Source organism: Pelobates fuscus, chromosome 10 (genome assembly GCF_036172605.1).
Source record: "Pelobates fuscus isolate aPelFus1 chromosome 10, aPelFus1.pri, whole genome shotgun sequence".
NCBI classification, from domain to species: domain Eukaryota; kingdom Metazoa; phylum Chordata; class Amphibia; order Anura; family Pelobatidae; genus Pelobates; species Pelobates fuscus.
The window spans coordinates 17,370,449-17,395,665 of NC_086326.1; the positions used below are offsets into that span (position 1 = coordinate 17,370,449).

At 41.5% G+C, this 25,217-nt stretch overlaps 1 protein-coding gene across 4 annotated transcripts in view; it reads left to right on the forward strand.

Moving 5' to 3' along the window:
* The first annotated feature begins 700 nt into the window (after positions 1 to 700).
* Positions 701 to 25,217, forward strand: part of LCOR (ligand dependent nuclear receptor corepressor) — a 57,788-nt gene continuing 33,271 nt past the window's right edge. The window contains exon 1 of one of the 4 annotated variants that reach the window (XM_063434283.1): positions 701 to 921. In XM_063434283.1, the coding sequence (XP_063290353.1) occupies positions 825 to 921 (97 nt within the window). In that variant the 5' untranslated portion in view covers positions 701 to 824. Of the gene's footprint in view, positions 922 to 2,319; positions 2,333 to 11,453; positions 11,527 to 25,217 lie in introns of those variants that run through there. The other 3 variants (XM_063434280.1, XM_063434282.1, XM_063434281.1) reach the window with 3 other exon arrangements.

Genomic DNA, 25,217 nt, shown 5'->3' on the forward strand with positions numbered 1-25,217 from the left:
TTTTCTCCCCACTTCCCACCCACCCACCCAGGCTCCCCTTAAAGATATAGCATGCTCCCCCAGCTGCTTGAGATTCTCACCCAATTACCTCTTCATTCCCCTAACATCTTACCAATAGCTTCTCTCTGTTAACTCTTTCAGCCATCACCTCCGAACTTCCCCTGCTACCTCTTGTCTCAAATCCCCATGGTTTCCTTTAGATTGTAAGTTCACGGGCCATCTAGCCAAGCACTTTGTATAAAAGAGCCCCAATGGCTAGATATCAGCTTACGGGCAGGGCTCTCTTACCCCTTGTATTTGTATGTGTATATTGTACGTTTCTCAACTAATTGTACAGCGCTGCGGAATCTGTGTGCGCTTTATAAATAGCAATAATAAATAAATAAATAAAAATAATGTTTTAAATTCACTTTGAATGCACAATAATTTACATTTTAACAAACTGAAATTCAAACTAACATTTGGGTAAAATAGCAGAATGTGACTCTAGCTGAGCGGCAGTATTCTCTCTCGCCATGGAGATGCGGAGTTTAGTGAATAACCCGGTTAGTGTGCACAATGGCCGGTGTGATGGTAATGGTAAGGCCTGGTGCAGCCTCCCTCGGAGTAGTATACCGTCACCATGGTTACCCGCTGCCGAGAGGGGGGAGGAGAGTGACAGTTCCACTCCATCCAGCGCTACACGTGAAGGGAGCGTGACCTCCCCTGACAGCCGGCCGTGCGCGGTGACGTCAGAGCCCCGCCCTCCCCACGGCCCTCACGCACGGGGTTGGAGAGAGAAGCGAGGAGAATGGTGCGCGCCCGCGCGAGGGGGCCAGCAGAAAATGGCGAGTTTGTGTAAGAGCCAGCAATGCTCCATCGAGAGGCGCGGCTTTCGGCAGGAACTGGACTCGTGGCGCTACAAACTCATTCACTGTGTAGGTAAGCTTCTGTCTCTCTCTGCTCCCCCTGACTGACCGAGCCGGCTCTCCCCGGGCTTTCTGTGGTAACTTTGCTGCCCCTGTGAGGGGGTCTCTCTCCCGCGCTGTCGGGCAGTGAGGCGGCGGTTCGCCCTGAACTAGTGTGGGTGGGGGGTGCGCGAGGCCGCCGTTGGGAGAGAGAGAGAGACACTGAGGGCGCGCGCAGAGTCCAACGGCCGCTGTGAGGAGAGGGCGCGCGCAGAGTCCAACGGCCGCTGTGAGGAGAGGGCGCGCGCCCGGCCAGAAGGAGCTCGCGAGACGGCGCCCGAGCTGCGCGGGAACTCTCCCTCCTCAATTCCTCGAAGAACATGGAGCTCTATGGGCGCTCGAGGTAACCGCCTTCTCCCCCCGGCGCCCTGACTGACCGTGTGACAGGGACAATAAACATGGCGGGGGGGCTCTATCTTAATAACACTAATCAAAATCTAATCCCCAAACATTCCGGCTCTCTGCAACCCCCCCTCCCCCTTGTTTCCGTTTTTATGAACTCGGGCCGCGCGCAGCGTTGCTTGGAACTCCGCCCCTCGGGCCAATCACAGCAAGGGCCCCGCCCACAGCTGTTGCTGGGCGTGTCTCTGAGAGGAGGGGGTGTGGGGTTGCTTAGCGAGCTCGGAGTGAGAGTAACTCCCGCTGATGTCGCGCGCTGACACTCCCCCTCCAGCACGCCCTACGTGCACGCGCACTGACACGCCCCCTGCCTTTCCCCGGCACGCGCTCTCTTACTGCCTCCCCCGGGGCGCGCGGTGCTGCTCGGCTCTTTAATTACACCCCCGCTCTCCCCCCCCAGTCAGGCTGTTACCTCCCCCTCCCTCCCCCCCCAGGTGTGCGGTATCTGGGGATGTGCCCTGCCGGTCCCCCCGTGTGATGTTGTTGGGGCCGGTCTCGGTGATAATTTGGGGTGTCTCTGGGTAGATCGCAGGAGATGGGGGGTTACCCGGGCTGCCGGGCATGGAAGGCAGTGTATTGTTATCGGGTTTCTAGGTAATTCCTGATCGGGATCTTTATCCTCTCCCTCTGGGTTTTGGCTGGCTGTCATTTGCTGACATGCAGATTGGGGGTGTGCTGTGTGTTTTAGATGTTTGTTTAATTAAAGAAACTCGATGCTGTGCGCTCCTTTTCACTTAGCCCTCCCTCCTTTTCTGCAAACACTTTTTTTGTGTTCCTTGAATGGAGGGCAGGGAGGGGATGAGGGGGGCGTGAGGGTGTGAGGCCTAGCTCAGCTCGCCTAGCTCTGCAGCTCTTCCTGGTAGGACTCATCCCGTGACTACCGACCACTTATCCGAGGATCAACAGCAAGAAGGCATGAGATCCCCCCCGGGTCACCGCACGTTGCGGGGGAAGGGTTTGGGCCGACCGAAAGCTCCACTCTGACAGTATGTGTTTCCCTCCCCAGCCCGCTCCAAATCGTTATGTTCGGCAAGTTTAAAAGCCTGGAACTAGATTTTTTTTAATCCTTTAAACAAAAAAATAAATTTAAAGTTGATATTGTGTGTATTTTTTTTTTTTATGGCATATTTTCACTGCAGCCCCTCCTTGCTAATTTGTTTTCGTGGTACTGGCATGGTGCAGTGGCTTTTTCTTTTTGTGGAAATATTTATTCCTTCCTTGATATTTTGACATCTTGTAATAACGAATTATAAACATAACTAATGCTTGTAATTAGCTCATTTTGACTCTTACCCAGTTCTTGGTTAAATCCTGCTCATGACATTTTGACAGAAACCCATTATGTAAATTGTGCTTTTGTTTTTCATTCTTCAGTCATTTTAATATGTTATAAGATGTCTTTGTCCCTCCCTCAAACTGCATCAACTGTAATGTGAGTGGGTTAAAACGAAATATATTTTACTGTTTTATCTGACACTTAATGTTTTTAAAATATACAATATGAGGGTCTTTTAAAAATATATATATATTTTGACATGTTTTTTGGGCGGTGCTTAATTTGTTAGTGGTCAACCATGTTCATGTACAGCATGTGAATATTTAATGATATAATAACATTGCTGGAGCCTATAAAGCATTTTGACTTGGAAAGTCACACGTATATGCTTCTATTGTTGCTAATTACATTTTGTCAAACTAGAACAGCAATTATATTCTCTTCAGGAATTATTTTACTGCGTTGAAAAACTTGTGTTTTGACATACCAAAAAGTACAGTTACAGGCCTGGTTTCTGCTCACCGAAGCTAATACTAGTTTCTCCTTTTTTTTTGCTTGTTTATATGTAAAGTAGAAGTTGATTTTGTATTTGCAGATAAGAGGGATTTGTTTCTTTTTTTATTCTATATAAATATAGCATTTACGCGTAAATTACAATGTGATTTTAAGTTTACATGCTATAAAAGGCTGTTAAAATGATATGAAGGTATGCTATTTTGTTTAAGGTCTTTTTACCCGTTGTGGTTGCTAAGTTGGTGTTCGTGACTAAAATATTTCTTACTTTTTTTGTTTTCATGTATCAGGTGTTGTCTTAATGATTTTGGTATTTGTCTTTTTGTTTTTATCAAAAAGGTTCAAAGTTTAAAATCACAAACCTTTTTTTATCTTTACAACGTGACACAAAACTCAGAATTGATTGGTTTTATGATGCAATTTAAGCATATTCCTTGAGTTATGAACTTGGGCTTAATAGCACCAATTTGTTCTCTGCAGAAAACACATGCATGTTTTGTCACAGAAAGCTGCTCCCTCATTCCCTTCCCTTTTTTTTTTTAAACTGGGAGGGGAGCAAACCAAGATGTAATTTGTCACCTTTGAGTGCCACATAATTGCTCTGTGTGCAATAAGTGTCAGCCTTTTTTGGGAGCCCTGCATACATATTTTGAATCCTTTTTTATTATACATTTTATCTAATGAAGGGATTGCAAAGCATGCTTATTAGACCTCTGGAAGTCAGTATTGATGAAATTAAGGTTATACTTATCACTGACATTTATTTTGAGATGTAGATGTAATTTTGTTGCAACATTTATTTTTTTCCCATAAGTTACTTTCATTAGTTTTATTAAAGCTGTTAACGTGTCTTTTTGCATTCGCTATATAAATCCAAACTATAATTTTGTATTGGAATCATATTCGGTGAGGAATATTACACCGATCAGTGTTTTTCAATGTTTTTTTTCCAGATCATTGAAGTATTGTTAGCAATAGCTTTCAGCAGCACAGTATACATTAATGCTCTGCCCCTCCCCCCAACAAAGCAAATCCTATGGACTTGGCCATTTTAAGACCTCCTCACATTACACATTGTGAACTTGTTTGTACAGTTTCCCTAATTCGAATGTGCTGTTACTCTGAAAAAAATATTATTCCTGAGGTGGTTATGTTTGCATTTAGTGCAGAGCGAAGTCAGGGTTCAGTATATTTAAATCTTTGTAGTCTTTTTCACAGATTTGTAATCTAAAATATTTTAAGATTCTATCAGAATCATATGCCAGTTACAGCAGTGTTACTTGTCACGTGCTTACTAATTATCTAAAATCCTCTTCTTCCTCCATATTTGGGGAAAATTAAAACAAAAATGGGATTCTAGCTAATACTAAATGTACCTCTACTGGTCAAATGAGTTCATATGTCTGTTTACATCAATGTTTGTGGGAAATAGGTCCCCGTTAGACTTTCGAGGTGATGGCTTTTTTTTTTTTTTTTGTCTTGAATGCTTGTGTTGTTTTGTCAGACTTAAACACCTGTCTGTTTTGTGGATATGTTACAACGTATCTTTCAGGAACTTGGTATGTTAAGATTGCTAAAATCTGTTAACTTTGTATCTGTATTTGCAATTTCAGGGTTTGTTTAAATTTTCTCAGTTATTACATTCTTGACAATATATCAAATTTTTCAGCTTTGACATTTTATCCTTATGAGACTAATATTCACGTTTTTGTTTGTTTTGTTAATTGGCCATAGTGGTTAATTCACATTCTTGTACATACGAGGGCGGACATAAGCAAGCACATTTTGACAGATATCAAGATTAACTAAATTGTGTTGATGGTAGAGTAGCCATATTAGGATGCAGCAAAACAATAGAATGCTAAAATGTTCACTTGTAACTTTAGGGGAGTTATATTGGTGGTTTTATTCCTTAAGTGGTACCGAATGAAAGTCATGAATTAGATATTTTTACCTTTTTGAGTTTTGTGCAGCTGTTAAAAGCTGTGCAATACATTTTAAATTGACAAGCTTTAAAGGATCACTATAGGGTCAGGAACACAAACATGTATTCCTAACCCTGTAGTGTTAACACCACAATCTAGCCCCCCTGGGCCCCTCATGCCTCCATAAATATAGCAACATCTTACTGTATTCAAGACTGAAGCTGTAACTGTTAGACTCAGAAAACAAGCTGTCTGCTGACATGATCAGAAGTGGTAGCCTGATCCAATCATAGTGCTTTTCCATAGGATTGGAGGAGACTGACAAAGAGGCAGATCAGGGGCAGAGTCAGCATGATTCAAACACAGCCCTGACCAATCAGCATTTCCTTATAGAGATTAATTGAATCAATTAATCTCTATGAGGTAAGTTCAGTGTCTGCATGCAGAGGGAGGAGACACTGAATGTGTGGATGCATTTTAGGCAGCCATGACCCAGGAAGGATCTCTAACAGCCATCTGAGGAGTGGCCAGTGAAGGTATCCCCCGGCTGTAATGTAAACACTGCATTTTCTCTGAAAAGACAATGTTTACAGCAAAAAGCCTAAAGGTAATGATTCTACTCGCCAGAACAAATTCAATAAGCTGTAGTTGTTCTGGTGACTATAGTGTCCCTTTAAAGGGAATCTCCAGTGCCAGGAAAACAATCCGTTTTCCTGGCACTGGAGGTTCCCTCTCCCTCCCACCCACCAATCCCCAGTTACTGAAGGGGTGAAAACCCCGTCAGTCACTTACCCGAGGCAGTGGCAATGTCCCTCGTCGCTGTTTCCTCCCCCTCGCCGCTCCTCCCAGTGATTCCATCGGCCGATGGGCGAGACTGATCCCGCCCACCGGCCGAGGAGACCTAATGCGCATGCGCAGCAATGCCGCGCATTAGCGCTCCCCATAGGAAAGCATTGAAAAAGATTTTCAATGCTTTCCTATGGGGAAATGAGCGACGCTGGAGGTCCTCACATAGCGTGAGGACATCCAGCGATGCTCTATCAAGGAAAATCCTTGATACAAATCAGGAAGTGACCTCTAGTGGCTGTCTGGTAGACAGCCACTAGAGGTGGAGTTAACCCTGCAAGGTAATTATTGCAGTTTATAATAAACTGCAAAAATTACACTTGCAGGGTTAGGAGTAGTGGGTGTTGGCACCCAGACCACTCCAATGGGCAGAAGTGGTCTGGGTGCCTGGAGTGTCCCTTTAAGCATGTTTTACATATTCCTGCGGGTGAGTGCTTTCTGAATTGGTTCTCTAATTTACTTTAGACTGTAAGTTAAACATGTCTTCTGCCACACAAATTTGTATCATATTGCATTGCATTTCCCAATTTTAATAATAGTTACTCAATTACTATTAACCCCTTAAGGACCAAACTTCTGGAATAAAAGGGAATCATGACATGTCACACATGTCATGTGTCCTTAAGGGGTTAAGCAGCAAGCATGAAGTATTAGAATGCCTTTTACAGGCCTGCACAGTGATGGTCATGAACCAAGAATAACATTCCTACTACCCTCATGCACTATCGTGAAAGTGGCACATCTGGTTTACTTTGAAGGAAACAAAAAAGCAAAAAAAAAAAAAGCAACTATGTTACTTTTAAACCAGATTGTACCTATTTTGTCATAACGTTCTAAGCACCAAAATATCAGAAATCATCTCCAACTTTGTCCAAATATGGATGATATTGATTTTACAAATGCAGAAGTGGACCTTTTGCATCAGTAATGGGGATCTTGTGGCTGTGCTTCAGTTGCTGAAATGGTTAGTTCAAGGTCTTGGGGTCAGTCTCAGTACCTTCATAGTACCATCACCATAACAGGAGCATGTAGTGGTTATGAAGCTTAAACCTTTAACAACTCACAAATGACAGATTCCTTTAATTTCACTCTTTTGCAAAAGCCCCCACGGTGATATCCCTACTTTGGCTTTGAGGCCTGGTGGTACATTAGAAGGTAGATATACTTACCTGGAGGTGGACCCCACCATATTTTTTCACCTCCTTGTGCTGATGTCAGTGCTGTACTATTGCACATGTGCAAGAGTACAATATTGATGTCTATGGATGATTCCTTTGGCAGCCTTTATAGACCGTTATTCACTTAATTGAGAATTCAAGGGGAATTTCCAATTGAAGGTCACAATAACCTAACTGGAGTTTGCTTTTTGCGACTGTCCGCTATACTTTAGTTTCTCTGACCTTAACCCCTTAAGGACCAAACTTCTTGAATAAAAGGGAATGATGACATGTCACACATGTCATGTGTCCTTAAGGGGTTAAAGGACCACTATAGACACCCAGACCACTTCAGCTCAGTGAAGTGATCTGGGTGCCAGGTCCCCCCTAGGTTTAACCCTGCAACTGAAAACATAGCAGTTTCAGAGAAACTGCTATGTTTACACTGCAGGGTTAATCCATCCTCTAGTGGCTGTCTCCCTGACAGGACAGCCACTAGAGGCCGCTTCCGCGATTTACTCAGAGTGAATCACACTTATTTGATGCTGGACGTCCTCACGGAGTCCAGTGTCAAATGAGATCCCCATAGGAAAGCATTGAGTAATGCTTTCCTATGGGTGGGTTTGAATGTGCGCTCGCCTTTGGCCGCACATGTGCATTCGGCTCTACTCCGAAGCTGATGTCGATTTGAGGAGGAGAGGTCACCAGCGCGGAGGGAGCCTGGTGCTATATTAAGGTAAGCAAATAAATGGTTAACCAGTTATTCGACGTGGAACGGAACATATTTGTATTCCTTACGCTATAGTGTTCCTTTAAAGTGTTAGTCCAACCACCATGACCACTTTTGCTATTTGAAGTGGTTATAGTCTTGGGAACCTGTGTGTGCAGCATTTCTGCTTGAACCGCTGCACATGCTGTGATATTAGCATGTGTGTGTCAAGCATGCACAAATTTGGCAGTCTGGAACTCTGTTCCAGACTGCCACATGTAATTTAAAATAAGAATTTCTTTCCTCTATGGCTCAATGCGCGCATGGGCTTTGAGCTGGTTAAGCAATCCAATCAAAGGTTTATCTTTGAGAAGCCTTTGATTGGCCATGACGTCAAACAGGGAGTGGAAGGCCGTACACCGAACTTTGCCTGACACTGGGTTTTAGGTAAGTTTTAACTTATTTTTTGCCTTTTGTTTTAGTGTTTAGGAAAGGCTTAAAAAAATAAATGAGCCACCAAATAAGCTTTGGGTAATTATTTAAATTTCAAAATTGTCTCTGATTCTCAGTTTAGTAACCCTGTAAGTTTTACAATACACAAAAGCAAGCCTAATTACCACAACTGTAGGAGCTGACAAAACGTAGCTGCAGAATCTCCGTCTCTTGTCAAGTTTTTTTCAACTTTGTTCTTTACCATAAGACCGCTTATGTTGGTACTGCAGACAAAGATGGTTTCAGGATGTAACCATTTTCTACGATTCTTTGCAATTTGCTGACTTCATCATAGAAATCCCTGGCAGAGCAAGGATTTCTGGAAATTGTATTTCAAATGTCAGCTGGTAACTTCAGAAACTGTGATGTGAAATACAGCTCACAGAAACCTTTTTAAGGGTATACACAAAAGACTTCATAAAGAAACAGAAAGGGAACTGTTTAATTAACCAGCAACTGTGACCAGCATGAAGGAAGACTTTTATAATGGAGGTGACAAAGTTTATACAGAATTAAAAAAAAAAAAAAAAATCTTTTTAGCTTTTGTTTTTCTTCAGAAATTATACAAAATTGAAAGTGAAAAATGTAATTTATGACAGTGTATTGCCAAGGATTGAGATTTTTTTTTTTTTTCCAAATACTTGTACGATGCATGATGTTTGGTTCCCAGTGTGTACCTTTGAAGGAATGGCACATCTTAAGGTGTTTGAACTCTGTGTATGATGTTCATTATCCATATTTGATATCTAACCAGTGTTTGAAAGGAGGTAAACATATTGCTGAGAGATCCCAATGTAAGTGCTATGAATTTTAAAGGAACAACACACCAAGTAATATAGAGATACATGTGCTGTAGTGGTTATGGTGCCAGGAGTGGGTTTTATAATGTTTTGACCTCTTACCCATGGTCCTCAAGGTGCTTCTTCTTTTCTCCTCTACTTCCGAAAGAGCATGGCATTGCAAGACCTGCTTTTGCTTTCTGTCTTAGTGCACCCATGCATATGCCTAATCTATTTTTTTTTTTTTTGTGCAGTGATGCATTCACAGTTCAGACGTTAGCAGGGTATTAGAAGAAAAGTTCAGACGTTAGCAGGGTATTAGAAGATAGCACGTAGGCTATGCTATGAAGGAGAACATCCCAGATAAGAAATAGATATATCTGACTAAATATTATGCATAGAGTAAGCTACACATTTTGAAGATAATAAAAAAGACAATGAACTAAACAAGCTCAAACATACAAATATACAGCCACTTGATCAGCCATAAAATCAACATAATGGGTCAGATTATTGGATAAATAAGACAGAAGATCTAAGATCTGAAGCCTCAGTAGGTAACTGCCATCTTTCCAAGGGGAGTGTCACATGATTTTGGATAGTTCCTCAAAGTAAGTTTTGATTTGGCTGCATATTCGAGGTATCACTTGACGCCGCTGCTATGGCATATCCAACACCTTCCAGCTGACTTGTGGCCTAGGTATGTCATGTGGAGCAGGAAATTCACTTGGCTCCAGAGTTCGATTTGCCTGGTTGCATCTGCTCCAGCATCAGCTACTTCCGAACCCGTGGATCCAGTTTCTCCCCCTGAAGCTTGTGCATAAGGCATGATCAAAGGAGTAGAAAATCTTGGTTGGGCAAGCTGTTTTAAGTGTATCTGTTTTGGTTTACAAGCCACAAAAACAGGAGCAGTGCTATGTGTCCTTCTAGCATGGCTCTCAGGCTCCCCCCTTTACTTTTTAAAAACCTTTTTATTATATTGCTTCTCTTAATACCCTACACGCATTGCAACATTAACATTCAAAAATAAACACAAAAAACACAAACCTTTCAGGTTATTTTTTATATATATATATTTTTTTTTTTTTTTTCACAGACCTCGTGTGTCCCACTTCTGTGTAATTTTATTTGTATTCTACTACTGCCTCAGAATACAACAATACCCCATATGTATACCTTTTGTCAGGTGTTTGTGGGGCTTGTATAGTCAAATAGCACACACTTCCAAATTTTGATAGGCCGTTTTGCTTACTTCCTATAAGTTATTTGATGAAATAACACTAGAAGTCACCGCACTTAGCAGCGTCAATCTTTACCGCTATTTATTAGACTAACTCTATCAAAAGCCAACACTAACTCCAGTGCACTGGTATTTCCTCAACTGATGTCACATCAGAAGGTTCCCCCTGCTTACACATTATAGAGTGTTCTGAGCACTCTTCATTGTGTGATTGCATCATGAGAGGGATACCTTCATTTCGTGCTGCAGATCTGTGTGCTGTCCCTGTTGATAACTCAATGATCTGCAGCATGCACTACCCAGTACATAGAATCATTAGAGATACCTCTGTTCGACCCTCTCTTAGATGTCTGAATCCCTCCAAATTAAAAAATAGTCATTGTGATTTAAAGGGCTGCCGCATAAGCTTAACTATGGCCTCAGTTATACGGTACTACAAATAACCTTAGTCACTCACAGAACTTCCGTCAACAGCTGGTTGAAATAAATTATTTCCTCCTCTTACATTGAAATTAGGAATATGGGATGGCTTGCACATATATAAATTGACTTCCATCAACACCGTTCCTTCTTTTAAAGTCTGGGATAATTGGTTATCCTGATTTGAGTTAATGCATACTTTAATGCTCTAATAAATCATGAAGCTAACTTTGTTTTTATACAAGTCCTATTATTTTGTTGGTACATCACTTTGGGGAATTTTGGTGACATAACTTCTTGCCTGTCTTTTGTCTTTTTATTTTTGTTGTGCTTGTGTGTGTGTGTGTTTTGTTTTCTCTCTCTCTCTCTCTCTCTCTCTCTATCTATCTATCTATCCTCTCCCAGTTTAGGAAAATATGGTGTATAAACTAAAAAAATGTAATGGAGTTGTGTAGAATTGTCAGAGAAATTGTACTTTTAGGCTAGAATAACTGAATTGGAAAAAGCTTCAACTCGGCTATTTTTCCAGATCAAGTATTTTGTCCTAAAATATGCAATTCCCTTGTCGGTTCTTGGATTTATGATTAACAGCGACTGTTTTCTAAAAATCAAAAGGCTATTTAAAGACTTGAATTCATGAAAACAAAATGTTAAATGTTTCTTCTTCCTATCTGTAGCATATTTGATGTCACAGATCTCTGACATCGCTGAGCACCTGTCAAGGTACAGCCTTGCATGGGGGACTAACTTCCATCCCATTCAGCTAGCCTCCCAGGCCACAATTCCATATCGGCAAAAGATGAATATGGGCAAGGGGAAACAAGTAAGTTTTAAAGGCTTAATTCAACCTCCATGACCGCATCTGTTTTAAGAAGTGATCATGGAGCAAGGGGTCTTTGCTTGTCTGCCATGATTTAACGAATGCCTAATGTTAAATCTGTGCAAAAATGTCAGCTGGAAGCACACACTGCTATGAGCAGCATTTATTTGCATGACGGAGTTTGACTTGGTTTTCTAAGTAGAAGTGCCTCTAGTGGCTGTCAGAAAGACTGCAACTAGAGTTGTATTCAACCCTCCAATATAAACATTGCTGTTTCTACAAAACTGCAATGTTATACATTGAAGGGTTAAAATGACCAGATCATGAAAGAACTTGCGCCCCTACAGACTACTTCCGATATATACAAATTAGAGATTTTGCACAACAGAAAGACATTAGGACAGCAGAGACTACCCGCATGACATTCTTTGAGAGGATGTGCTGTCTACAATGTACCACCACATAAGCTCAACCGGAGTGGACAAGAGAGGGCTGAGGTATACAGACCTATTGGAGGCTGACCTGGGAGAGGTGCTGGAATGGAAGGTGTGGAATGGGAGGATATATGGGAGGCTAGCGCACGATCCTCTGTATGCGTGACTATGCAAGAACAATCTTTTAAAACATCTTCAGGTGGTATACCACAAAGGTAAAACAATAATACTACATGAAACTCAGCCCAACGGACATATGCTGGCACCAGTGTGGAGACAGAGGAAGTTACATCCACATGTGGTGGCACTGTCCCAAGGGCAGGGAGTTCTGAGAAGGAGTGGTAGACGTGAGCTCCAAAATCTTGCAGGGACTGGTTAAACTCAACCTGTGGGCATGTCTCCTGTCCAGACCCACAGACTGCCTGCCCAGGCATGAACAAATCTTACTTAATATGATCTATCTAGCTGCCCGCAGAGCCCTAGCACAAAAATGCATGTCCTACACAAAATCATGGACAATTGCCTAATGGATAGGCTGACCTCAATGGACCGCAACTCCTCTAAAACCTTCTACAAGGTGTGGGATCAGTATGACACAGACAACATGGCGGGGGCCGGCCTAGTGTTTGGAGACAGACATACTAAGCTGCATAGTTTTAATTATTGTTTATGTTAAATGTGTTTAACTGAGCTGAAAACCATTGGCGATGTGCACCCTTTATACAAGGCCATAGATATGGGATATGACGCTGTACCACGGCAACCGTTCTTGTATGTAAACCGATATGTACCACTGTTTGGCTTTTGCGTAAGCCAATGTATACTGCGACCATTGTCAATGCAAAAATAAAGAATTTTAAAAAATGACCAGATCATTGCACCCAAATCGCATCATTAGGATGATGTGGTCTGGGTGACTTTAGTATCCTTTTTAACACGGAACTGTAATATCCTTGCAAATAATTTGTCATTCACCTACCTCTGCAAATGCTAGGGTAAAATGAGGAACTGTCATTAGTGCAGCGCTGGTAAGTATAAAACACAATTCCTTCAACACTTTGTGTGAAGGACAGTGTCATCACCCTGTGAAAATCTGCACAGGAATGCTGTGAGTGAATGCACCCTAATTTGCATGGTACCAAGAGATTGTAGAAAAGCAAAGAAAATATGCCAACCCTTTCTTTTTAGGTCTTTTTTTATGCTCTTCTGCAGACTGTTCATTTATATGTGAAGAAGGAAACCTTTTTCAGTGTGGGTGTTTGTTTGTAGACTCTTTACTGGTCTCATCAGTTCTGTATTCAGTGTCAGACAGATACTGTTCTGAAAGTTAGCTTAGAACCAATCAGAACAAAGTAATGGTTCTCTGTTGCTAGTAGTAATTAGCAGCAGCAGGGGTCAGATCAAGAGCTGTGGGGGGACGTTAAATATGCCCATACAGCTTCACTGCACCATGACATAAAGGTTATGGGGCCTGCAGAAGGTACTGGTATGCACAAATACCCAAGGGCAGTGGGTGGCACTGAAAACACTGATTGTTCAGTGATAAAGTAAATGACCATAGCTACTCTATAGAAGTACCAGTTGTCGTATGGCCTGCTTATTGCGAATAACCACAGATGTAATTCTTATCCCCCAGTTCTCTTTGCCAGGGTCATATTTGCCATAGCACGGTGATACTGTCTATTTGAAGATGTCCTGCTCTGATTCCTTGCCAAATGCTGATGATTACTAAATGGGATGAGGAGTTAAAGGGACACTATAGTCACCTGAACAACTTTAGCTTAATTAAGCAGTTTTGGTGTGTAGAAGGTGCCCCTGCAGCCTCACTGCTCAATCCTCTGCCATTTAGGAGTTAAATCCCTTTGTTTATGAACCCTAGTCACACCTCCATGCATGTGACTTGCACAGCCTTCTATAAACACTTCCTGTAAAGAGAGCCCTATTTAGGCTTTCTTTATTTCAAGTTCTGTTTAATTAAGATTTTCTTATCCCCTGCTATGTTAATAGCTTGCTAGACCCTGCAAGAGCCTCCCGTATGTGATTAAAGTTCAGTTTAGAGATTGAGATACAATTATTAAGGTAAATTACATCTGTTTGAAAGTGAAACCAGTTTTTTTTTCCATGCAGGCTCTGTCAATCATAGCCAGGGGAGGTGTGGCTAGGGCTGCATAAACAGAAACAAAGTGATTTAACTCCTACATGACAGGGAATTGAGCAGTGAAATTGCAGGGGAATGATCTATACACTAAAACTGCTTTATTTAGCTAAAGTAATTTAGGTGACTATAGTGTTCCTTTAAGGTCCCCATTCTCTTCCATGTACACAAAATGAGTATCGGAGCACGAGAGAGAACTGTGTACATTTTCCAACAGCCACGTTGTTTCACATTGCCACATTCTTCACCCAGGCACCCCAATACCACAAGTCCCTCATCACCCCCGGTACCGTAATCCACTATATCCCCTCAGCACAATCTTACAATGCCTTAATCTTCCCCAGCACCCTAGTCTCCTTTATCTCTATAAACCTCATTGCAACTGCTCTATTCACATTATTCTGTCCGATCATATCCAGGCCCAGTCAGTTACCCATAAGCTCTGGACTTTTCACTGCTGTGCCAAAACAACTAGATGTTCTGGTTATTGTACTTAGGATGCCAATTAAAGAAGCTTTGAGTATTTAATGAAATAATTATTTTGTAACCTTCTGTTGAATTCTAACATAAAGTCAGTCCTGCTATAGACCTATTAAAGGAACACTATTACATTAGGAATACAGTGAATTCCTAACACTATAATATAACCCTGTTCCTAGTGCCATAAAAATGCATAAAATCTAAGTTTTACTTATCTTTTTCCTGCACTGAGGCTACCTTGGTGCTGCTCACCTCTCCATCTCCAGCGACATCGATCATTAGTGCTTTACAATGTAGGGTTAAAAGGACAGGGCCACTGCACCCAAACCATTTAATTGAGATGAAGTATTCAGGGTGACTATTGTCCTTTTAACATCTTACTCTCTACAAACACAGTTGAAACCGACAGATTTACATTTTGGGGGGAGAAATTAAAGTGATACTAAAGTGCTCCCCACTTGAGGCAGACTTAGTACTGCAATGAAAAGAATGCAGCACTGAATGCATTAGGGACACTGAACCCAGTGTAAATGAGCTGGTGTGGTCTGGGTGCCTATAGTGTCCCATTAATGAGCATTCTTCACAAAGTATGTAATCAATTTACGTATTGTTGTGTAGGAAATGTAATATAGTCTGACTTTCTGCTTAACCATGTATATGTTGGTACATAACTTGTCACACTAAACTATTGTGCAATGTTCTTATACATTAAATATAATTATTTGCAATTTTTAATGTCAAGTAAAGCACCTCATATTCTTGTTGCTATGCAACACTCTGGATAGGATTTCGAAGGCTATATAATGGACTTTCTTTTTTCTTTCTGTAAGTTATTACTCTAGCTAATTTGGAAGCCAGTGTTTTTGTGTATATTTTGTGTTTTGGGTGGAAACATTTGCCATTAAGGAGTTCTGGAGACATTGTAAAAACCCACAACTGTAATACGCTTGTATATGACTCAATGTTTTTATATTGGTTGTAGGGAGTTAAGGTTTAGCTAGTATATTTTTAATAATGTGTAGAGATAGTATTTTGTAGGGCAGCGGTGGGATATGCATGTCCCGTTGTTTACAAATAGTAAGAGTTACAGTCATTGGAAGCAACCTTTTCAGCCTCCATCTTTAAAGTGAATCTGCCATGACAGGTTCAGTCTTAACTGAAATGATCACCGTTGGCATTGAATATACACTGTCACGAACGTGGAGAGAACAAGAGACAACAAATACAGGGTGCGCTAAATAAAATAAAAGGAGATGAAAAAGTCTTTATAGGTACAATGTGGACCTTGAGTGAGTGTTCTTATGTTCTTTCTTTGGGATCTCAGTAGTCGAATATGGAATACAAAAGCAGAGAGGGGAGACCAATAGTGCAAAACCGTAATGCGGAAAGAATCACGAACAACACAGACGTGGAGAAGTGCCAACTTACAATTTAAAGAGCTAAGCCCAGCTCTAGGTAAAACAGCATACAGTGGTATTTAGTACTCCCCACATGTAGGATATTGCTGGACAATTGGAGGTGTCTTCACAAGATTCTTTACACCATCCCAGACAGACGTCAGCATATAAAATATATAAAAGATGGAAAAACCCAATGGTGCAATAACTTTGGTAATACTGCAACAACAGACAACACTGAGGTCCTAAGAGTGGCAACTTACAATTTAAAGAGCTATGACTAGCTCTGAGTAAAACAGCATACAGTGGTATTTTAACTCCCCACGTGTAGGATATTCCTCTAATGATGCTTGCAGTGCCGGTCTTATGAAAATAAAATCACAAGAGAGGGCCCATAGTGTTTTCCATATATAAAATGACAGTGGAATAAAAATTAAACTTACTTTTACAGTGTTCAGAGCAGCCACACTGCTCTATGAACCAAGCGGTGTGGCTGCTCTGAACACTGTAAGTACGTTTCATTTTTATTCCACTGTCATTTTATATATGGGCCCTCTCTTGTGATTTTATTTTCATAAGACCGGAGTTAAAAGAACATTCCCACATAACTTGCAGTGGCTATGGTGTGCTCTGTGGGATCCTAGTCTGGTAATTAAACCTTTATTTGGATAGAATTATGTATGCTACTGTATCATCTCTAAGCTACTGATGTAAGTGAAAAAGGAAAATGTGCTTCTCATTGAAGTGTGGCGTGGTCCCAAAAAATGTGGAACCATAAATATAGGTTTCTAGGATCTGTGTTTCCTGTAACTGTTTTTTTTAATTGAACATACTAGTAACTAACAGTAAACAGTACAGTAAATCTAAACAAAAGTAAAGTTTAACTCCCCATATTCCAGCGCTTTTTTTTTTTTTACATAACCTTTTCTGTAAGCGAAAAAATAAAAACTTAATATCTTGAATTTCAGGGTTAAAGGACAGGGCCATTTCATCCATGTCACTTCATTGAGATGAAGTGGCCTGGGTTACTTTAATGGCCATTTAATTATCTTGAATATTATGTAATGGAAAATCAGTTTGTGTTTTTTTTAATGCCAATTTTAATGCACCCTGTAATTAATAGCTATCAAATTAAGCATTAGTTAAAGGACCACTATAGGCACCCAGACCACTTCAGCTCAATGAAGTGGTCTGGGTGCCAGGTCCGTCTAGTTTTAACCCTGCAGCTGAAAACATAGCAGTTTCAGAGAAACTGCTATGTTTCACTGAGGGTTAATCCAGCCTCTAGTGGCTTTCTCACTGACAGCCATTATAGGCTCTTCCGCGATTCTCACTGTGAAAATCACAGTGAGAAGACGCTGGACGTCCATAGAAAAGCATTGAGTAACGCTTTCATATGGGCTGTTTGAAAGCGTGTGTGGCTCTTGCCGCGCATGCGCATTCGGGTCTGCCGTTAGCAGGGGGTGGAGAGTTCCCCAGCACAGAGGGAGCCTGGTGCTGGAGAAAGGTAAGTGGACAGGGAAGAGGGGGAAAGAACACTGTGACAGTGGAGAGGGGGAGGAAAGAACACTGTGACAGTGGAGAGGGGGAGGAAAGAACACTGTGACAGTGGAGAGGGGGAGGAAAGAACACTGTGACAGTGGAGAGGGGGAGGAAAGAACACTGTGACAGTGGAGAGGGGGAGGAAAGAACACTGTGACAGTGGAGAGGGGGAGGAAAGAACCCTGTGACAGTGGAGAGGGGGAGGAAAGAACCCTGGGACAGTGGAGAGGGGGAGGAAAGAACACTGGGACAGTGGGGGGTGGGGGTGGGGGGCACGGTACAGGGAAGGGAAAAGGAACACTGGGGTATCGGGGACCACTAAAAGAGAAGGGAAGTTTTTCATATTAGATTCATTAAATTAATTAAAAAGTCTAATATTAATAAAATTATGGGGAAAAAAAGTATTTTAAAATCATTTGGGGGAAAAAAGTCATTTTCTGCCTAGGGCATCCCGAATTTTCGGTTTCTGCCTAGAATTTTCATTTCGTGCATCCCTAATTTTCAGCCTTCAACCCTTGTCCTGTTCTATCATGTACACAGTGTCACTATCAGACATTAAATCTGTAACTTGTCTTTTCATCCATTCCTGAAAACCAGTGTCAATGTGAAAAATATTACTACTGTATATACTAGAGTTTTTTTTGTGCTGAAAAACCCCAACTCGACTTGTACTCGAGTCAATGTCTGTATTATGGCAACTTACATTGCCATAATACAGACAAGGGGCTGTCAGGAAGCTGTTACCTCTCCTGCAGCCTCTGTCAGCTCCCTCCTCCTCCGCGCCGGTCCGGTCAGCTCCCCTGTCAGCTTCCAGTGTAAGTCTTGCGAGAGCCGCGGGGGTTACCGTGGCTTACACTGGGACTTGCAGAGGGAGCTGCACGGACCGGCGCAGAGGAGGTGGGAGCTGACCGGAGCTGCAGGAGAGGTAAGTAAACGCTCTCTGCAGCCCCCTCCTACACAGCCCATCCACTGGACCACCAGGGATGAAAATCAAATTAAATAATAAAATAATAATAAAAAAAAATAATAAAAAAAATATTACTAATAAAACAAAAAGAAATTCATATTAAAATAATAATACAAATGCCCACCCCCACCAAGGCTCTGCATCACACTCTGCATCACACACACACTGCATTCATACACACACTGCACTCATACACACACACTGCATTCATTATATACACACACTGTAAATAAATATTCAATTAATATCATTTTTTTAGGATCTAATTTTATTTAGAAATTTACCAGTAGCTGCTGCATTTCCCACCCTAGTCTTATACTCGAGTCAATAAGTTCTCCCAGTTTTTTGGGGTAAAATTAGGGGCCTCGGCTTCTACTCGAGTATATACGGTATGTTACAGTTGTGTAAAATAATGTAGCCTTACAGGGATTTACATTGATCGACCTCTCACTGCTGTGACCACTGACAGTTTATATAAACTGTCAAAATATACAGCGCAACAGTTGCCTCCATAGACCGTAGCTGTTACATGCCCATCATTGTTCTGGAGAGTGGTGGCTAGCTAGTTTTGGGCTTTACAATGACAAACTCTGTTTAGAATGACACTGAATAATAGTGGCTAAAATTTCTACATCTTACTTTGAGATCAAGAACCAATATATGCCTGTATTTGTGGTTAGGGTACAGTATGTTCAAAATATAATGGAATTTTATCTGTTCTGGCTATATAAATTTTTTGTTTGTCAGCATGCACTGTATGCAGCCCTTTCAGTCGCTTTTACTCCACTGTAAGTGCACATACAAGTGAAGGCTGGTTATCTTTGTTTGATCCTTTCCCCATACTAGGCTACTCACTGCCCTACACATTCTCTGCTGATCTCTATGAGAAGCACTGCTTTGATTGAACAGGTTAAAACTCTCAAATCAAATTTTATATAAAATAAACACACACTCTCTAAAAGTATATATTTAAGTAGTTTGGTTTTATTTTGTGTAAAATAGCAGATAAGTCCAAATAATGTGTTGTGTGGGAGTAATCTGGCTCCTAATTATTTCATTTGTTTCGTGACTTCTGATTCTATAGAAATATGTCAAACCCTTTTTTATGGCACTGTTTTTCTTGAAATGATCTTATCCTGAATGTTAAAGGCTTATGCCAAGCACCATGGCCACTTCAGTGATTTGAAAAGGTCAGGGTGCCTGTATGTGAGTGTCAATTTGAAATGCTTCTCTGCTGCCGATCTAACTCCGTCTCCAGTGGTGGCATTGGGGCGTCATTAGCCAGCACGGAAAAAGAGTTCCAGGTGGCTAATGTTAATTTTGTACATGTGTGGTGTGTCCCCACCCTCTCCTAGCCGATGACCTTCCATCCCGTTCCAGTGAGGTAGAGGGACGTAAGTGGAGGATGATCGGACTGAGGGTAGAACTTGTCCAGTAAGAGTTACTCTAACCCAAAACTGTGTCATCCCCTTGTTTATTATCAAACTATTTAAAACAGGGGCTCCTAATGAAGATGGGTCCATAGCTGATTGGACAAAATTGACTGATAAATGTTAACTCTGAATTATCAAGTTGAGCAGAATTAACTTTTATGTGCAAGCATTAAAATAAAGTACATACACTTGTGTACATTTTAAATGATGTCTCAATCCCCAAGAACTTTTTACCATGGCAACTGTAAGATTGTGTGTTATCGAGCTCCCACTTCCTTTTAGATCTGGCCAGAGGTTTTTCAGAATAAATTCAAGCTATAAATAGTTAAAGGGAAACTCCAGTGTCAGGAAAACAATCTGTTTTCCTGGCACTTGGAGGTTCCCTCTCCCCACTACTCCCCAAATCCCCGGTTACTGAAGGGGTGAAAACCCCTTCAGTTACTTACCTGAGGCAGCGACGATGTCCCTCGTTGCTGTCTCCTCCTCTGCGCCACTACTACAGATTCCGTCGGCCGGTGGGCGAGACTGATCCCGCCCACCGGCCGAGGAGACCTAATGCGCATGCGCGGCAATGCTCCCTAAAAGAAAGCATTGAAAAATGTAGTAGACAGCCACTAGAGGAGGAGTTAATCCTGCAATGTAATTATTGCAGTTTATAAAAAACTGCAATAATTACATTGCAGGGTTAGGAGTAGTGGGAGTTGGCACCCAGACCACTCCAATGGGCAGAAGTGGTCTGGGTGCCTGGAGTGTCCCTGTGCGAAAAACTTTGCACCGTGTATAGTACCACTCACTGTCTTAAAATGGGTCTTTCACCACCTGGGGTCTTGGCATAATTTGCTTGGGGGGCAGGCAATTGGTGAGATTTATTTACCTGAATCTGTCCTTTGCGGGAATCGTCCGAGTTGTTCAGTACAGCATTGAGATCTACGAAGGGTCCCACAAGATCATCCATAGAGAGATCTGCTAATGTGCACATGCCACAAGTCTGACAGCTACTAGAACCAGTATTAGTCCTGCAATGTAATCATTGAAGTTTCTCAAACTGTGATGATATACATTGCAGGACTAAGTGAGACAGGGACTCTGCACCCTGACCACTTCAATGAGATGAAGTTGCCTGAGTGTGTCCTTTTAAAGTGTTTTAATGGTTCTTAAATATACGTTTCATTTCATTATAATTTCAAGCAGTCCAAAGTTTAAAAAAACACCGTAGGGTCAGCTTAAAACCACCACTTAGGTGGCTTGCACCCTTAGAAAGGGTTTAAAACTAACCTTATTTCCTGCTCTCCACGGGTCTGCAGGTGCTGGCCTCGCCCACAATCCTCCTCTTTCGCTCACATCAGCATCGAGGATCTCTGCCAATTCAATGCTTTAACGTTTAACACTTCCAATTTCAGGAGTAGGAAACCGTTGGCACTGCAGATGTTCTAGAGTAGACTATATCTCCCCTAATGTTATGTCGGCATTATGGCTGTAAGATGTATGGGGGATGTAGTCCCTAATAGTCCCAAATAGTGCTTGCTCCTGTCCTGTCTGTTGGCTTTGTTGGAACTGCTAGTGTAGCTTCTGAGTTATTCATTAAGATCTTTACGGGGAAAAACAACAACAATTGACTACCACTTTAAGAAGTGCAAGATTATGCCTATGATGCCAAAAAAAAATCTTTGAATTATGTTTTTACTGATGTCATCAGAAAAAAAGAAGGCTATGTCAAAACTCTTAAAGATTCAAGAATTAACAGCCTTGGAGGAGGGGAAAGAAAGTACACACTCTTTGAATTGTATTGGTTTACATATCAGGGCAATTTTCCCATGGGCAGTTTTCAGTGTGAGCAATTTTCCGTGGGGGCCTTTTTCTTGTACACATTTATGACTGGAGTTTTTCTGACCACAGAGACACTACACAGTGTCATAATTTATTTAAAGGACCACTATAGTGCCAGGAAAACAAACTCGTTATCCTGGCACTATAGTGCTCTGAGGGTGCCCCCACCCTCAGGGTCCCCCTCCCGCCTGGCTCTGGGGAGAGGAAAGGGGTTAAAACTTACCTTTCTCCAGCGCCAGGCAGGGGGAGCTCTTCTCCTCCGATCCTCCTCCTCTCCTCCCATTCGGCTGAATGCGCATGCGCGGCAAGAGCTGCGCGCACATTCAGCCGGTCTCATAGGAAAGCATTCTCAATGCTTTCCTATGGACGCTTGCGTGCTCTCACTGTGATTTTCACAGTGAGAATCACGCAAGCGCCTCTGGCGGCTGTCAGTGAGACAGCCACTAGAGGCTTTGAGGGCTGGAATAACCCATTTATAAACATAGCAGTTTCTCTGAAACTGCTATGTTTATAAAAAAAAAATGGGTTAACCCTAGCTGGACCTGGCACCCAGACCACTTCATTAAGCTGAAGTGGTCTGGGTGCCTAGAGTGGCCCTTTAACAAAAATAAAGCCAAAATGGAGAAGCTGTGTGAAAAACTTAGTACACACTTACTGCCTCCATAGGAAATTAAGAAGCTAAGTAGAAGACATGTGCTACTAGTCAAATGTCCTTGATTAATTGATCATCAGCAAGTGTGACCACCTCTGTAAAAAGTGTTTTAGCAGGACAATGATCCAAAGCACCCAAGAAAATCTGCATCAGAATGCCTGAAAAGGAAAAGAATCAAGGTATTGCAAAGGCCCCAGTATAAGTCCAGACCTCAATTCGATTGAAATGCTCTGGCGGGACTTTAAGAGAGCTGTGCATAAACAAATGCCAGCAAACCTCAATGAACTAAAGCACCATTGTAAAGAAGAGTTGCCCAAAATTCCTCCATAGTGATGCGAGAGACTGATAGTCATACAGAAAAGATTACTTCAAATTATTGCTGCTTTAGATGGTTCTACAAGCTATTGAATCATAAGGTGTACTAAGGTTTTTACACATGGCTTCTTAATTTTGGCTTTATTTTTGTTAAAGGAATCATAATACAGTGTAATATGGCATGTGTTTTTCATCTTGGGTTGTGTTTGCCAAACTTAAAGACTTGCTAAAGAACTGATGATCGTTATGTCCTGATATGTGAAAACCATAGAAATCAAAGCAGGTGTACTTTATTTTTCCCATCACTGTATGAATGTATACTGGAAGTACTATTTTTATGTCACTTGTACCCCTCAACTTGATTATTGTGTTCTGCGGGTTTCAGAGGTAAATACACAAGTGAAAATAGAAAATAAATGCTGTGACATTTTGCAGATCTGATTGTTACAAGCCCATTTATCTATTATCTGTCTTTTGATGTAAATGTGTGCTAACTTTCTGCAACTCTCCCATAATACCTTGTATGAGAGTTATGGCACATGTAAAATGTTAAAACTGCCATAACATATTTCAGCTTCATTCCTGTTTTAGCAACTCTGGCTAAATAGGTAAAGGAGGTTTACTTTGCACTTTGGTATTTTAAAATTAAATGAACACTCAATTTTCACAGTGAGAATCGCGGAAGCGCCTCTGGCGGCTGTCAGTGAGACAGCCACTAGAGGCTGGATTAACCCTCAGTAAACATATCAGCTTCTCTGAAACTGCTATGTTTTCAGTTGCAGGTTTAAAACTAGCTGGACCTGGCACCCAGACCACTTCATTGAGCTGAAGTGGTCTGGGTGCCTATAGTGGTCCTTTAAGGAGTTAAAAAAAAAAAATACATTCACATCAGTTTAATAACATGTTTAGGTTTATGTGGTTTGCCTCTTAATTTTTTTTATTATTATTGGCATTTATATAGCGCCAACAAATTCTGTAGAGCTTACTACTGCAATCTCTAATGTTAAAGAATTGGTTATAGGAAAAGAAGAAAACAAGACATTTGACTTCATATCTGCACTTTGATAACGCAGATGGGTGCTTTAATCAAATTAATAATAATTGTAGCAGTTACATTGATTTTAGGCACCCTACTCGAGTTACATGGCAGTTTAGCATTTTTGGGATTCCTTATTTGAAAGTGTGGGATTGTCGGTTCTATAGAAATTCTTCATTTTGGCAAATACTGAATAATATGGGGAGTCGGTGTTAGCTGTTCTTACTTTCTTGTGTTGTCTAGTGTCATTGCACCAGTTTGCTTTTTCATATGGAGACTTAAAGGGACACTAAAGTCACCAGAACCACTACAGCTTAATGTAGTGATTCTGGTGTCTATAGCATGTCCATGCACTCTTAGCACTCTTTACATAGATGCTTAGTATCAACACTAGTGACAGTCACTCTATTGGCCACTAGAGATGCTTCCTCTCTCAGTGCTGTGCAGTGTTCAGCACTGGAATTCATTGTCTCCACGCTTTGCATGGAGGCACTGAACATTCCCAATGGCGATGCTGATTGGTGCAGTGTGGCGTTTTGTTGCGCATGGGCAATAGCCTCCCTATGCTTTCCTATTGGGAATGATTCGATTGGCTTAGATCACCAATATTGATCTCAGCCACTGCGAGACAGATGTGGGAGCTAGTATAAGTTTTAACCCTTTTATCTCAATCCACAGGGAGGCTTCGTACCTAAACTGTGATTTCTACACTGTAGGTGTTCCTGACACTTTTAGGAGACATGAATGTTCTGTAGAGATTCTGAATACAACCAATGCCCTAAATTGTCTTCAAAATATATCATCATTTCTCTTCAATGAAGCATCTTCCCTCTACATATGAAAACTTTGCAACTTGGGGGCAGTAATAAAAATTAAAAATAAAACGTTGCCTGTAGCAATTATTACTACAAGGACGTTGCTTTTTTTTGCTTAAACAAACCTGTATTTTACAAACCTGTATTCCTGCCACTAGTGCTAGTGTAGCTGTTTAGGTCCCTTGTCCCTTTTCTCTGTAGAGTGAAAATTATTTTTTTTTCTCCCACGCAGTGTCGGTTTTGCTCGGCTGGCTCCGCCTCTGTGATTGAGATAATCAGTTTTGATGATCTCAGCCAATCCTATAAGTTCCCATGGAAAAGCATTGGGAAGCTATTGCATATGCGTGACAAAACGCCAAGCTACACCAATTAGTATCTCCTCATAGAGATGCATTTCTAAGGGGAATATTCAGCTCCTTCATGCAGTGTGTGGAGATGCTGAATGTAGGTGGTGCAGCATTGCGATAGGAAGCACCTCTAATGGCCATCTGAGTGACAACCACTAGAGGTACTACTAGGCACCAATGAAAACACTGCTTTTTTCTCTGAAAAGCCAATGTTTACATTGAAAAACCTGCAGGGACAGGCAATAGACATCATAATCTCTACATTAAACCGTTGTTGATCTGGTGATTATAGCG